A 16,587-nucleotide genomic window follows, 5' to 3' on the forward strand; every position below is an offset into this window, starting at 1 on the left:
AAGGTTGGTATTACCCCACAACAGTATATACAACTTGTATTGGGCCAGTCCCAATACCCTCTCCAGAGCATGGCCATCTAAGCCTGGGCTAAGGTTGGTATTACCCCACAACAGTATATACAACTTGTATTGGGCAAGCATGGCCATCTAAGCAGTCCCAATACCCTCTCCAGAAACATGGCCATCTAAGCCTGGGCTAAGGTTGGTATTACCCCACAACAGTATATACAACTTGTATTGGGCCAGTCCCAATACCCTCTCCAGAGCATGGCCATCTAAGCCTGGGCTAAGGTTGGTATTACCCCACAACAGAATATACAATCTAAGCCTGTATTGGGCCAGTCCCAATACCCTCTCCAAACATGGCCATCTAAGCCTGGGCTAAGGTTGGTATTACCCCACAACAGTATATACAACTTGTATTGGGCCAGTCCCAATACCCTCTCCAGAACATGGCCATCTAAGCCTGGGCTAAGGTTGGTATTACCCCACAACAGTATATACAACTTGTATTGGGCCAGTCCCAATACCCTCTCCAAACATGGCCATCTAAGCCTGGGCTAAGGTTGGTATTACCCCACAACAGTATATACAACTTGTATTGGGCCAGTCCCAATACCCTCTCAAACATGGCCATCTAAGCCTGGGCTAAGGTTGGTATTACCCACAACAGTATATACAACTTGTATTGGGCCAGTCCCAATACCCTCTCCAAACATGGCCATCTAAGCCTGGGCTAAGGTTGGTATTACCCCACAACAGTATATACAACTTGTATTGGGCCAGTCCCAATACCCTCTCCAGAGCATGGCCATCTAAGCCTGGGCTAAGGTTGGTATTACCCCACAACAGTATATACAACTTGTATTGGGTCCCAGTCCCAGAGCATGGCCATCCCTCTCCCCACAACAGTATATACAACATGGCCATCTAAGCCTGGGCTAAGGTTGGTATTACCCCACAACAGTATATACAACTTGTATTGGGCCAGTCCCAATACCCTCTCAGAACATGGCCATCTAAGCCTGGGCTAAGGTTGGCTAAGGCCATCTAAGCCTGGGCTAAGGTTGGTATTACCCCACAACAGTATATACAACTTGTATTGAGCATGGCCAGTCCCAATACCCTGATGGGCTCCCAAACATCTCCCTTAGCCATCTAAGCCTGGGCTAAGGTTGCCCCACAACAGTATATACAACTTGTCCAAACATCTCCAACATGGCATCTAAGCCTGGGCTAAGGTTGGTATTACCCCACAACAGTATATACAACTTGTATTGGGCCAGTCCCAATACCCTCTCCAGAGCATGGCCATCTAAGCCTGGGCTAAGGTTGGTATTACCCCACAACAGTATATACAACTTGTATTGGGCCAGTCCCAATACCCTCTCCAGAGCATGGCCATCTAAGCCTGGGCTAAGGTTGGTATTACCCCACAACAGTATATACAACTTGTATTGGGCCAGTCCCAATACCCTCTCCAGAGCATGGCCATCTAAGCCTGGGCTAAGGTTTACCCCACAACAGTATATACAACTTGTATTACCCCACAACAGTGTTTTCTCCGACACATTGGTGCGGCTGGCTTCCGGGTTGGATGCGCACTGTGTTAAGAAGCAGTTAAGAGGCTTGGTTGGGTTGTGTTTCGGAGGACGCATGGCTTTCGACCTTCGTCTCTCCCGAGCCCGTACGGGAGTTGTAGCGATGAGACACAATTGGATACCATGAAATTGTGGAGAAAAAGGGGGTAAAAAAATTTGAAAAAAATGAAAGGTTATCGTTTTAATAGTCTTGTTTTTAATTTTTTATTTGTCCACTGTCCTGTAGATAAATCTCAATCATGTTTGCGTCCTCTCCATGCTTCCTCCTTAAAACGCATTGGAGGAGAAGATCTGAGGGAGGACCCTCCAATGTGCTTTGAGGAGACGAGGAGGGAGGACCTGAGGAATCAAGGGAATACAATTGAGATTTACCGTTCGTCTTGTGTGCGTTTTAACACAGCGGGTGTGAATGTCAACAAGTGAGTGTGTGTGTGTATGTGCGTCAAACAGGAACAGTAAACACACACCTGAAATAGAAACAGGAAGTATTTAATACATTTGCTGAAAGCAGACGGTCGCCATGGTGACTGAATGGGTCCAACACTGACCAATAACAGGGCTCAACAAAACTGACTAATGACGCTTTAGGAACTCAGAACGGCCAATCAACAGTCAAAGCAGGTCTTCAGATGGTATGGAAAAGTCCAGCTAGAAGTTAGAATGAATGGAAACCTAATAGGGGACCTCACCGTACGAAGTTATCTCACAATTAAAAAGATTGAGAACAAGCTATAGGATGAAAAATAAGAGTTTAGACACAGGTTCAGCCAGCTAAAGCTTCCTCTATTCTGAACAGGCAGCGTATTGGCAGCCCAGGGGTCCATCGTCAGGACCATAAGTGGTGTGAAGAACTATGGGTAAGTTAATCATATATTCACAGCTCACTAGCCAATAAGAAACATGAACATTGTCCAAAGGGGCGGGGTTAAAGCTATCGCCGGCCACTCCTACTGGAGCCTTTAAACGGGTCAAAGTCCTCCTGAGAGAGAGAAGGGAGGTTAGACAGACACACACTACAACAGGCATATTTCAGTCGTCTCACAGGTCTCATACCTCATCATCGTCGTCGTCATCAAATGTCACTCCTCTGTATGATTGGCTCTGACTCTGGGAGCCCCGCCTACTGGAGGAGGAAGAGGAGGAGGTCCTAGAACACAAAACGCAGAACCGTTAGTGGTCCAATGCAGCTGTTTTTTACTCTTATCAAATCATTACAGGCTAACAGTTACGTGCCTTACTGTGATTCTTTTACATTAAACTGGTCCAAAAAAAGAAACAAAAACAGCTTATCAAAAAGCTTTATTTCAAGCAAGAATTTAGCTAGAAGTGGTCTGAGTGAGGAGCCTAATGGGAGGGATATTCAACCTGAAGACTAGCTGTTATTGGTCTATAAACTCCACCCAGGCAAAATAAGATGACATTTCAAACAGCTCTTACACTAAAAAGGACATTATTCTGATTGGAAATGTATATAAAACAGAAAACTACATTTATGACTGCACTGTCCCTTTAATACCCTCTACACACAGACACACATCACTAATCAATGTCCAAATCCTACACAAAACACACTTTCCTACCTCTGTGTTGGTCGTGATGCAGGTGTTGGTCTTGATGCAGGCTTCACAAAGGAAACATCGTCAGAGTCATCATCATCAATGGTTATCTAGAGATGAGGGAGGAGAGATGGGGAGGAGGAGGGAGGAGAGATGGGGGAGGAGGAGGGAGGAGAGATGGGGGAGGAGGAGGGAGGAGAGATGGGGAGGAGGGAGGAGAGATGGGGGGAGAGATGGGGAGGAGAGATGGGGGAGGAGGAGGGAGGAGAGATGGGGGGAGGAGGAGGGAGGAGAGATGGGGGAGGAGGGAGGAGAGATGGGGGAGGAGGAGGGAGGAGAGATGGGGGAGGAGGAGGGAGGAGAGATGGGGGAGGAGGAGGGAGGAGAGATGGGGGAGGAGGAGGGAGGAGAGATGGGGAGGAGGAGGGAGGAGAGATGGGGAGGAGGAGGGAGGAGAGATGGGGAGGAGGAGGGAGGAGAGATGGGGAGGAGGAGGGAGGAGAGATGGGGAGGAGGAGGGAGGAGAGATGGGGGAGGAGGAGGGAGGAGAGAGGGGGAGGAGGAGGGAGGAGAGAGGGGAGGAGGAGGGAGGAGAGATGGGGGAGGAGGAGGGAGGAGAGATGGGGAGGAGGAGGGAGGAGAGATGGGGAGGGATGGGGGAGGAGGAGGAAGGAGGGATGGGGAGGAGGAGGAAGGAGGGATGGGGGAGGAGGGATGGAGGAGGATAGAGGAGAGATGGAGGAGGGATGGAGGAGGAGAGATGGAGGAGGAGGAGGAAGGAGGGATGGGAGAGGAGGAGGGAGGAGAGATGGGAGAGGAGGAGGGAGGAGAGATGGGAGAGGAGGAGGGAGGAGAGATGGGAGAGGAGGAGGGAGGCGAGATGGGAGAGGAATGGGAGAGGAGGAGGGATGGGGAGGAGGAGGAAGGAGGGATGGGGGAGGAGAAGGGATGGGGGAGGAGGGAGGAGAGATGGGAGGAGGATAGAGGAGAGATGGAGGAGGATAGAGGAGAGATGGAGGAGGATAGAGGAGAGATGGAGGAGGATAGAGGAGAGATGGAGGAGGGATGGAGGAGGAGGGATGGAGGAGGAGAGATGGAGGAGGAGAGATGGAGGAGTGATGGAGGAGGAGAGATGGAGGAGGATAGAGGAGAGATGGAGGAGAAGGGAGGAGAGATGGAGGAGGATAGAGGAGAGATGGAGGAGGATAGAGGAGAGATGGAGGAGGATAGAGGAGAGATGGAGGAGGAGGGATGGAGGAGGAGAGATGGAGGAGGAGAGATGGAGGAGTGATGGAGGAGGAGAGATGGAGGAGGATAGAGGAGAGATGGAGGAGAAGGGAGGAGAGATGGAGGAGGATAGAGGAGAGATGGAGGAGGATAGAGGAGAGATGGAGGAGGATAGAGGAGAGATGGAGGAGGAGAGATGGAGGAGGATAGAGGAGAGATGGAGGATAGAGGAGAGATGGAGGAGGATAGAGGAGAGATGGAGGAGGATAGAGGAGAGATGGAGGAGAAGGGAGGGAGATGGAGGAGGATAGAGGAGAGATGGAGGAGGATAGAGGAGAGATGGAGGAGGATAGAGGAGAGATGGAGGAGGATAGAGGAGAGATGGAGGAGAAGGGAGGAGAGATGGAGGAGGATAGAGGAGAGATGGAGGAGGATAGAGGAGAGATGGAGGAGGAGAGATGGAGGAGGATAGAGGAGAGATGGAGGAGGATAGAGGAGAGATGGAGGAGGATAGAGGAGATGGAGGAGGATAGAGGAGAGATGGAGGAGGGATGGAGGAGGAGAGATGGAGGATAGAGGAGAGATGGAGGAGGATAGAGGAGAGATGGAGGAGGATAGACGAGAAGGGAGGAGAGATGGAGGATAGACGAGAAGGGAGGAGAGATGGAGGAGGATAGACGAGAAGGGAGGAGAGATGGAGGAGGATAGACGAGAAGGGAGGAGAGATGGAGGAGGATAGAGGAGAGATGGAGGAGGATAGAGGAGAGATGGAGGAGGATAGAGGAGAAGGGAGGAGAGATGGAGGAGGGTGGTGAGAACACCAACATTAGAACATCTATGTACAACACACATTCACTTCAAGACCAGTAAGAAGGTCTATAAAGCACGCAGAGATGGGGAGTGTGAGGGACTAACCTCATCTGTGTAAGATTTAGCCGACACCGCCCCTCTCGATGGGCGCTGAGGTGGAGCCTGGAACGCTGCAAGATGGAGGGAGGAGAAAGAGGGATGGAAGATGAGTAGTAGATCAGTACAATAATACACACACACACTTAGGTTTGAGAAACACAACACAGCAGCCACTTACCATCCATGATGTTTCTGCCCTGGGTGGGGTTGACCACTGAGGCCTTCTGAGAACGGGCCCGCCCTGCTGGCTTTGGCTCTGCTGCACCTGAACACACAGGCACAAATACATTCACACACAAAACGCACCCACACATACAAACAAATGCAGTCCTTAATATATACATGCAGAAATATAATTTATCCTTTCTCATGACTGAATAGATCTTGGAGAGAAACAAACCTCTTCCTCTCCTGGCTGTGGCTTGGCCTCTTCCCCTTCCCCTGCCACCCCGCCCCCTGCCCCTGGTGGGGGGAGGCGGGGCAGAGTCCTCGTCCGAATCCATGGAAACATCAGGCTCATCTGATAGGTCCAGGTCTTCGCCTCGCTCTATGCGGTGAGCTTTAGCTCTGTTGAGGGCCTACACAGAGAGGAGAGTACTGGTATGAACGTATACATGTGGTGTGTGTGTGTGTGTGTGTGTTTGTGTGTGTGTGTGTTCCTGACTCACCACCTGAACCTCTTCATCCTCCTCTGCAGTGTTTTTCTTAGATTCTCTGAAACGGCGAATCTGAGGAGAGAACAGGTTGCTGTGGTTACTATCATCTCTCCCCTCTCCACCTCCTGGTCAATCTCCTCCTCTGTCAGTACTCCTCTCTGCTGGAGGTGTCTACCCCCTCCTCTCCCCCTCCCCCCATCTCCTCTGTACCTCCTGGTCAATCTCCTCCTCTGTCAGTACTCCTCTCTGCTGGAGGTGACTACCCCCTCCTCTCCCCCTCCCCCCATCTCCTCTGTAGCTCCTGGTCAATCTCCTCCTCTGTCAGTACTCCTCTCTGCTGGAGGTGACTACCCCCTCCTCTGTACCTCCTGGTCAATCTCCTCCTCTGTCAGTACTCCTCTCTGCTGGAGGTGACTACCCCCTCCTCTCCCCCTCCCCCATCTCCTCTGTACCTCCTGGTCAATCTCCTCCTCTGTCAGTACTCCTCTCTGCTGGAGGTGACTACCCCTCCTCTCCCCCTCTCCTCTGTACCTCCTGGTCAATCTCCTCCTCTGTCAGTACTCCTCTCTGCTGGAGGTGACTACCCCCTCCTCTCCCCCTCCCCCATCTCCTCTGTACCTCCTGGTCAATCTCCTCCTCTGTCAGTACTCCTCTCTGCTGGAGGTGACTACCCCCTCCCTCTCCCCCCCCCCATCTCCTCTGTACCTCCTGGTCAATCTCCTCCTCTGTCAGTACTCCTCTCTGCTGGAGGTGACTACCCCCTCCTCTCCCCCTCCTCTGTACCTCCTGGTCAATCTCCTCCTCTGTCAGTACTCCTCTCTGCTGGAGGTGACTACCCCCTCCTCTCCCCCCCCCCATCTCCTCTGTACCTCCTGGTCAATCTCCTGCTCTGTCAGTACTCCTCTCTGCTGGAGGTGACTACCCCTCCTCTCCCCCCCTCCCCCATCTCCTCTGTACCTCCTGGTCAATCTCCTCCTCTGTCAGTACTCCTCTCTGCTGGAGGTGACTACCCCCTCCTCTCCCCTCCCCCATCTCCTCTGTACCTCCTGGTCAATCTCCTCCTCTGTCAGTAATCCTCTCTGCTGGAGGTGACTACCCCCTCCTCTGTACCTCCTGGTCAATCTCCTCCTCTGTCAGTACTCCTCTCTGCTGGAGGTGACTACCCCCTCCTCTGTACCTCCTGGTCAATCTCCTCCTCTGTCAGTACTCCTCTCTGCTGGAGGTGTCTACGCCCTCCTCTCCCCCTCCTCTGTACCTCCTGGTCAATCTCCTCCTCTGTCAGTACTCCACTCTGCTGGAGGTGTCTACCCCCTCCTCTCCCCCATCTCCTCTGTACCTCCTGGTCAATCTCCTCCTCTGTCAGTACTCCTCTCTGCTGGAGGTGACTACCCCCTCCTCCCATCTCCTCTGTACCTCCTGGTCAATCTCCTCCTCTGTCAGTACTCCTCTCTGCTGGAGGTGTCTACCCCCTCCTCTCCACCTCCTGGTCAATCTCCTCCTCTGTCAGTACTCCTCTCTGCTGGAGGTGACTACCCCCCTCCTCTGTACCTCCTGGTCAATCTCCTCCTCTGTCAGTACTCCTCTCTGCTGGAGGTGACTACCCCCTCCTCTGTACCTCCTGGTCAATCTCCTCCTCTGTCAGTACTCCTCTCTGCTGGAGGTGACTACCCCCTCCTCTGTACCTCCTGGTCAATCTCCTCCTCTGTCAGTACTCCTCTCTGCTGGAGGTGACTACCCCCTCCTCTGTACCTCCTGGTCAATCTCCTCCTCTGTCAGTACTCCTCTCTGCTGGAGGTGACTACCCCCTCCTCTGTACCTCCTGGTCAATCTCCTCCTCTGTCAGTACTCCTCTCTGCTGGAGGTGACTACCCCCCTCCTCTGTACCTCCTGGTCAATCTCCTCCTCTGTCAGTACTCCTCTCTGCTGGAGGTGACTACCCCCTCCTCTGTACCTCCTGGTCAATCTCCTCCTCTGTCAGTACTCCTCTCTGCTGGAGGTGACTACCCCCTCCTCTCCCCCTCCTCTGTACCTCCTGGTCAATCTCCTCCTCTGTCAGTACTCCTCTCTGCTGCAGGTGTCTCTGGGTTTTCTCCAGCTGGTATCTGATCAGTTCCTCGATGGCATCCTTCTCCTCCTTGTCCACATACTCCTGCACCGCCTTCCCCATGCCCTGCTCCGTCAGCAGGGAGAGCTGCACCGTCTACACACACAGTCATGTTAACACACAACCACAGTCATGTTAACACACACACACACAGTCATGTTAACACACACACACAGTCATGTTAACACACACACACAGTCATGTTAACACACACACACAGTCATGTTAACACACACACTCAACACACACAGTCATGTTAACACACACACTCAACACACACAGTCATGTTAACACACACACACAGTCATGTTAACACACACACACAGTCATGTTAACACACACACACAGTCATGTTAACACACAACCACAGTCATGTTAACACACACAGTCATGTTAACACACACACACACAGTCATGTTAACACACACACACACAGTCATGTTAACACACACACACACACAGTCATGTTAACACACACACACACACACACACACACAGTCATGTTAACACACACACACACACACACAGTCATGTTAACACACACACACACACACACAGTCATGTTAACACACACACACACACACAGTCATGTTAACACACAACCACAGTCATGTTAACACACAACCACAGTCATGTTAACACACAACCACAGTCATGTTAACACACAACCACAGTCATGTTAACACACAACCACAGTCATGTTAACACACAACCACAGTCATGTTAACACACACAACCACAGTCATGTTAACACACACAACCACAGTCATGTTAACACACACACACACAGTCATGTTAACACACACACACAGTCATGTTAACACACACACACAGTCATGTTAACACACAACCACAGTCATGTTAACACACAACCACAGTCATGTTAACACACAACCACAGTCATGTTAACACACAACCACAGTCATGTTAACACACACACACAGTCATGTTAACACACAACCACAGTCATGTTAACACACAACCACAGTCATCCAGTCATCCACAGTCATGTTAACACACATCCACAGTCATCCACAGTCATGTTAACACACATCCACACACACAGTCATGTTAACACCCATCCACAGTCATCCACACACACAGTCATGTTAACACCCATCCACAGTCATCCACACACACAGTCATGTTAACACACATCCACAGTCAGACTGGTACTGTATATTTGTCACTGCTCAACTAAAACAATCTCAGTCGACCAACAACTGTGTGTGTAGTGGGGTCAGCCCTACAACACACAGTCATATTAACACACATCCAGACACACAGTCATGTTAACACACATCCAGACACACAGTCAAGGTATGGAGAAATGTGTGTGTACCTTTTCTGCTGTCAGGAAGTACTCTTTAACGAGATCCTCCACCCTCAGACCCTCAGTTGAGGAGTGACTCAGGAGCTGCCCAAAGTCAACACCCTCTTCCCCTACACACAGGAGAGTGATCTGAACAGCAGAAAAAGTAGGCTTGTCAAACGTTATGATTATGGTGTGTGTGTGTTACCTTTAACTTTGGCCTTGTACTCCTTCTGTCTGATGAAGTGAACAACGTCTTTGGGGTTTGCAACCTGCTCTACAAACTTCTGACTGAAACGAGTGGCATTGAAGGCCTCAAAACCACCGCTGTAGTCCACCTTGAGAGAGAGAGACAAATATTAAACTGTGACAAATACTCAGACCTAAGAGAATCTTTCTTTCCCAAAATTATCATTCAGTACAAAGAATTTGAAACTATAAAAGATGTAGAATTTTTTAAAAAATGATTGGGTGAAAAGCCAAAATGTTTTGGCATCCAAGTACTGTATGTGTTTGAGGAGCAATGTAATGTCAATAATATTTCCCTTTTAGATTTGGTTTGTCTTTCATACCATGTCATGTGTCTTCTCAGTCATGTTGACACTGGTCTACTACTATTGCTTTAATGTATTGTTATTCTCATTAATATTGTTGTTGTAGTTGCTGTTAATGGTAATTCCATTTCCACTCCTGCTATTAATGACTTGTTTCTGTTGGTCCCACCATTTTTGTTATGTATACTTTGACAATTTAAGTCATTTAACTTGCCATGTCAATAAAGTCTACTGAATTGAAGAGAGAGAGAGAAAGGGGAAAAAGGTGTGACAGAGAAATAGAAAAAGTGTGAATTGTAAATTGTACCTTGAGAAATACCCTTGATGCTGTTGCAGTGTTCAACAGAATAACATGTATTATAATCTGGGTGGTTTGAGCGCTGAATGCTGACAGCCGTGGTATATCAGACCGTATACCACGGGTATGACAAAACATTTATTTTTACTGTTCTAATTACGTTGGTAACCAGGTAACCAGTTTATAATAGCAATAAGGCACCTCAGGGGTTTGTGGTATATGGTCAATATACCACGACTAAGGGCTGTATCCAGGGCCTTGTGCATAAGAACAGCCCTTAGCCGTGGTATATTGGCCATATACCACACCCCCCCGGGGCTTATTGCTTAAGTATAAAATGTTACTTGTGTCTCACTCACTCTGAGGCGTATGAGGGGTTTCTCAGGGGTAAGGGGGTTTCCTAGTCGATCTCGCTCTGCTTCCTCAATCATCGCTTCCACCTAGGAACGGACACACGGACACACAGAGTCAGGGAGAGCGAGCGAGGGACAGACAGCTAGGCAGAGAAAGAGCGAGCGAGAGAGAAAGAGCACCTTGTGCTCACCTTCTCCTGGCAGAAGGCCTCTACCCTCTGGTTGACCTTGGGCATGTCAGGGTTGAAGAGGTCAGGGTGCTCTGAGAGGACCAGGTCCTGGATGAAGAACTGACGCACCGTGTGCAGTGGGATCTTCTGAAGGTTCATCTTACGCCCCTTCACCCTCAGCAGACCTATGTGCCTGCACACACACACAGGCAATGACACACGGACACAGGAACACACACAGGCAATGACACACGGACACAGGAACACACACACAGGCAATGACACACGGACACAGGAACACACACACACACAGGCAATGACACACGGACACAGGAACACACACACACACAGGCAATGACACACGGACACAGGAACACACACACACAGGCAATGACACACACACACACACACACGCAGGCAATGACACACACACACACAGGCAATGACACGCGGACACAGGAACACACACAAGGGCATACAAATATGCAGACAAACACACAGCGAGCTGTTTGAGCGTATATAAAAGAGTGTGTGTGTGTGTGTGTTGGCGTACTTCTTGACGGCCTCTCCGGGGGACAGTGACGTGGCAACAGAGCTACCAGGCTGGGTGACATAGAACAGCCGCTGTTCGTTCCTGCTGGGGTTTATCAGACACTCATGTTCATGACCCCACACTACCAGGTCCAGAAAGTCATCCAGAAACTGCTCTGGGATGTAGTTGGTGGCCCCATGCTTACTCCTGCAACACACACACACACACACCTCAGAGATGTGGCTTTTGTAAAACACACACATACAGTACCACACACACACACACACTTAGCATATACACACACACCTGTTCTGGTGGACAGTATAAACACACACACCTGTTCTGGTGGACAGTATAAACACACACACACACACACACACACACTGTTCTGGTGGACAGTATAAACACACACACACACACCTGTTCTGGTGGACAGTATAAACACACACACACACACACACCTGTTCTGGTGGACATTATAAACACACACACACACACCTGTTCTGGTGGACATTATAAACACACACACACACCTGTTCTGGTGGACAGTATAAACACACACACACACACACCTGTTCTGGTGGACAGTATAAACACACACACCTGTTCTGGTGGACAGTATACACACACACCTGTTCTGGTGGACAGTATATAAACACACACACCTGTTCTGGTGGACAGTATACATACACACACACCTGTTCTGGTGGACAGTATACATACACACACACCTGTTCTGGTGGACAGTATAAACACACACACACCTGTTCTGGTGGACAGTATACACACACACCTGTTCTGGTGGACAGTATACACACACACCTGTTCTGGTGGACAGTATATAGACACACACCTGTTCTGGTGGACAGTATAAACACACACCTGTTCTGGTGGACAGTATAAACACACACACACACACCTGTTCTGGTGGACAGTATATAGACACACACCTGTTCTGGTGGACAGTATAAACACACACACCTGTTCTGGTGGACAGTATACACACACACCTGTTCTGGTGGACAGTATACACACACACACCTGTTCTGGTGGACAGTATACACACACACACACCTGTTCTGGTGGACAGTATAAACACACACACCTGTTCTGGTGGATAGTATAAACACACACACCTGTTCTGGTGGACAGTATAAACACACACACCTGTTCTGGTGGACAGTATACACACACACACCTGTTCTGGTGGACAGTATACACACACACACACCTGTTCTGGTGGATGGTGAAGAGGTTGAACCATTGGTCCTGGTCTTCTTTGGGGCGGAGCATGGTCACCTGGTTGTTAACAAACATCCTGTAGAGGCGCTCATCAGGAATAGAGCCGATGCCGTACAGGGCTAGCTTAGTGCTGCCTTTCTGCAGGAGGACGGGACTAATCTCTATCCTCTCTACTGATTGGCTGCGGCCAAAATGATTGACAAGTCCGGCAGAGCTCAGGAGATCCAACGCACACAGACCATCCGCCTGGATTGGAGACGAGAGAGATAGAGTTATACATAGAGATACAGACATATACGCATGTGGTTCAAGATGGATGACTGAAACCTTGGCAACGGAGCTTACCCCTGTAGGATCGTCATGGTTACCGTGCACGCTGAACACGGGGATGGAGATGTTCAGGTTCTCATCCTGGTAGTTCACCCACGGAAACCTGAGAACACACAGAGAAACATACTGTACTTTACATACAACCCACGTTTGGAAAGTCTTTAATAATACGTGGATATTTGATCTAGTAAGTTCAACTAGAATATTATTCAACATTTGTGACAGGTGATGTATAGGTTTTCACCAATAAAAAAAAAGTGTGAGGATGCTGTCCAAGCAAGGGCTAACGTCGCCACACCGGGGCTAACGTCGCCACACCGGGGCTAACGTCGCCACCGCGGGGCTAACGTCGCCACCTCACTCAGGGCTAACGTCGCCACCTCACTCAGGGCTAACGTCGCCACCTCACTCAGGGCTAACGTCGCCACCTCACTCAGGGCTAACGTCGCCACCTCACTCAGGGCTAACGTCGCCACCTCACTCAGGGCTAACGTCGCCACCTCACTCAGGGCTAACTCAGGGCTAACATCGCCACCTCACTCAGGGCTAACTCAGGGCTAACGTCGCCACCTCAGGGCTAACGTCGCCACCTCAGGATCGCCACCTCAGGGCTAACATCGCCACCTCAGGATCGCCACCTCAGGGCTAACGTCGCCACCTCACTCAGGGCTAACGTCGCCACCTCACTCAGGGCTAACTCAGGGCTAACTCAGGGCTAACATCGCCACCTCACTCAGGGCTAACTCAGGGCTAACGTCGCCACCTCAGGGCTAACGTCGCCACCTCAGGGCTAACGTCGCCACCTCAGGATCGCCACCTCAGGGCTAACATCGCCACCTCAGGGCTAACATCGCCACCTCAGGGCTAACATCGCCACCTCTGGGCTAACCTCAGGGCTAACAGTAACATCGCCACCTCAGGGCTAACATCGCCACCTCAGGGCTAACATCGCCACCTCAGGATCGCCACCTCGGGGCTAACATCGCCACCTCAGGATCGCCACCTCAGGGCTAACATCGCCACCTCAGGGCTAACACACAGACTGACTTGCTGTTGCTGAAGTTGACAGCCTGGTCACTGAGGACATCGAAGAGGATAGGAGTGTCTCCCATGCAGTACTTCCTCAGCAGAGAGATGCAGGAGTGAAGACAGCGTCTGGAAGGCTTGTTCTCATGGAACAGATCACCTCCCAACAGGATGAAGTCAACCTGCGGACAGAGACAGAGGTGAGTGTGAGGGAGAGAGAAATTACATTCTACTGTGTGTGTGTACTGTGTGTGTGTACACACACACACACCTCTGTAAACAAACACACACACACACACACTTGGTTCTGTTTGGCACACTTCAGGATCTCGTCGAAGGTGTTGAACGTGTCGTTGCCACGGACAGCATCTTTCTCCAGGTAACCAAGGTGAATATCCGTGGCGATCAGGATCTTGAAGGTGTCCTCATCGTCCCTGGCAACAGAAGCACAATCAGAACCCCAGAGTCTCCAGATGCACTCAGTGACAACTACACCACGAGGAGACAGATTATTCTGTTGTTACATACAGGGTGTTCTCTGATGTCATGTTGAATGGAAACGGGTCCAGAGCAGAGAACCCTTCAGCAGCAGAGGTAGTGAGAGGGAGTGATGTCAACACCTGTATCAATACAGTTAACAAGTCTCCGGAGATGTCACCTACAGACAGACAGACAGACAGACAGGGTGAGAAAGAAAAGTCTGGTTGTCGCCTTAACTTATAGCCTGTAATTGGGGCACAGAGTTTTCCCTGGTCAGGTCATACTGTTTGCCACAACATTGTGAGCCAATGCAAATCTCCCATAGCTATGATTCTGAGGTTGAGCCAGCCCGGCTAACTGTAGGAAAGACTCCTGGATCCAATATGACAAATGACTGAATACACGGATTAATAAATTGAATTTTCCCCGGCCTTGACGCTGATCTAACGACTAAGGTAACGTTACAGTTTTGCATTTCCCCCTAAGCAGTTAGGTAAGGTTAGGATTTCCGGAGGTTAATGCATAACGTTACATATGAACTAAGAGCACTGCAGTTAGCTAGCCAATGAAGGTTCCAACAACGCATTAAAAGCACATTTAGCTAACGTTAGCGCGCTAACTAACTCTAGCTGGTATAAAGCGGCTAGTAAAATGGTCTAATCTTAGAAATGACTGTGCATTAGATGATACCACAACTGGCATATCTGACCCCCATGTGAATATTATGTTCTCAAGTACTAGCTAATTCCATTATACACGGAGATAGCTACTCTTCACAAACCACGCACCTCTCCTACTCCCCGCGCTCGATTATTGTGTACATGTGAACAACTCCTCTTACGGAAGTTAGCACATGAAACGTCGTTTCCGAGAGGCAAATGTAGTTTTCTTTACATGAAGCCTCCGCATGTAGCCATACTATGTCTGACGAAGAAAAACAGCAAATCCCAAAAGAAGACGATAAACTCCATGAAGCAGAGTTAGATGCGCTCGATTTGTAGTGCGCCGGCGTGAGCAGTGTAGGACATGTTCACTTTTAGGCCTAAATCGGCTATATCGGCTTTTATAACGACATAGAGGTTTTATTTTAGAGACATGAGAGATTAGGAACAAATGGGAGATTAGGATAGAATGATGTCAGATTTCACCCAGTCCCAGAAAAGTAGGAATATACTCTCTACTCACTAGAGGGCAGTGAGAGCACGGTATGCAGTGGTGGAAAGGTCTTAAGTAAAAACACTTTAAAGTTCTACGTAAGTTTTTTGGGGTATCTGTACCTTACTATTTATATTTTTGACTACTTTTACTTCTACTTCACTTACATTCCTTAAGAAAACATTGTATTTTTTACTCCATACAATTTACTCCATACATTTTTACTCCAGACACCCAAAAGTACTCGTTACATTTTGAATCCTGAGCAGGACAGGAAAATGGTCCAATTCACACTTATCAACAGAACATCCCTGGTCATCTACTGCCTCTGTTCTGGAGGACTCACTAAACACATACCCTTCATTTTTAAATGATGTCTGAATGTTGGAGTGGCCCCTGGCTGTCCTTAAATAAATCAAAAACAAGAAAATGGTGCTGTCTGGTTTGTTTAATATAAGACATTTGTAATGGTATATACTTTCACTTTTGATACTTAAGTATATTTTAGCAATTACATTTACTTTTGATACTTAAGTATATTTTTAATCTAAATACTTTTACTTAAGTAGAAGTTTGCTCTGTGACTTTTACTTTAACTTGACTCATTTTCTATTCAGGTATTTTACTTTTACTCAAGTATGACAGTTGGGTACTTTTTCCACCACTGGCAGTGTGTGTAATAGGACACATTTGGTGGGTGCCTATATTTGTCCTGTTTCACACATGTACAAGTATGTATTGAACATGTTTTTTTGTTGCATACCCCTGAGACATTCTCTGAGAATGGGGTCATGGCCAGGGTCTGCTTATCAATGACAACCCTGTAGCAATTAGGGTTCAGTGTCTTGCTCAAGGGCACAACGTCCGATTTTTCACCTTTTTGGCTCGGGATTCGAAATAGTGACCTTCCGGTTACTGGCCCAACGCTCTGAGAGAGAGAGAGAGAGAGTGAGAGAGCGAGAGAGAGAGAGAGTGTGTGTGTGTGTCCTTTCCCTCAGTAGCCAGATAACAGAACAGACAGAATGTCTCTAAACACAGACGAAGAGGCAGAATGTAGGAGAAATTAATATTTCTTCCTCTCT

The 16,587-nt window shown here is 49.0% G+C and overlaps 1 protein-coding gene across 2 annotated transcripts; it reads right to left on the reverse strand.

Moving 5' to 3' along the window:
- Positions 1-2,074: 2,074 nt before the first annotated feature.
- Positions 2,075-15,212, reverse strand: mre11a (MRE11 homolog A, double strand break repair nuclease). 2 transcript variants are annotated; one of them, XM_065024252.1, is made up of 19 exons: positions 15,139-15,212; positions 14,399-14,528; positions 14,172-14,304; positions 13,892-14,052; positions 12,860-12,947; positions 12,504-12,760; positions 11,294-11,479; positions 10,762-10,933; positions 10,577-10,657; positions 9,574-9,703; positions 9,396-9,496; positions 7,979-8,149; positions 5,962-6,021; positions 5,694-5,871; positions 5,472-5,558; positions 5,300-5,364; positions 3,182-3,267; positions 2,655-2,748; positions 2,075-2,580 (listed from the first exon to the last, which is right to left on the reverse strand). In XM_065024252.1, the coding sequence occupies exons 2-19, from the start codon at positions 14,416-14,418 to the stop codon at positions 2,533-2,535; spliced, it is 2,118 nt and encodes a 705-aa protein (XP_064880324.1). In that variant the 5' UTR covers positions 14,419-14,528; positions 15,139-15,212; the 3' UTR covers positions 2,075-2,532. The 2 variants fall into 2 exon arrangements, with proteins under 2 accessions (XP_064880324.1, XP_064880325.1); XM_065024253.1 differs by lacking the exon at positions 15,139-15,212 and having other exon boundaries at positions 14,399-15,132.
- Positions 15,213-16,587: the final 1,375 nt, after the last annotated feature.

Source organism: Oncorhynchus nerka, linkage group LG11 (assembly GCF_034236695.1).
Source record: "Oncorhynchus nerka isolate Pitt River linkage group LG11, Oner_Uvic_2.0, whole genome shotgun sequence".
NCBI classification, from domain to species: domain Eukaryota; kingdom Metazoa; phylum Chordata; class Actinopteri; order Salmoniformes; family Salmonidae; genus Oncorhynchus; species Oncorhynchus nerka.

What these genes read in the sequence shown, in the direction of transcription:
- mre11a (XM_065024252.1), bottom strand. Translation starts at nt 14,418, where the DNA reads ATGACATCAGAGAACACCCT. An exon ending in TTCACCATCCACCAGAACAG is followed by an intron (nt 11,480 to 12,503) that starts GTGTGTGTGTGT and finishes TGTGTGTTGCAG; the next exon opens with GAGTAAGCATGGGGCCACCA. An exon ending in CACAGCCAGGAGAGGAAGAG is followed by an intron (nt 5,559 to 5,693) that starts GTTTGTTTCTCT and finishes CTGTGTGTTCAG; the next exon opens with GTGCAGCAGAGCCAAAGCCA.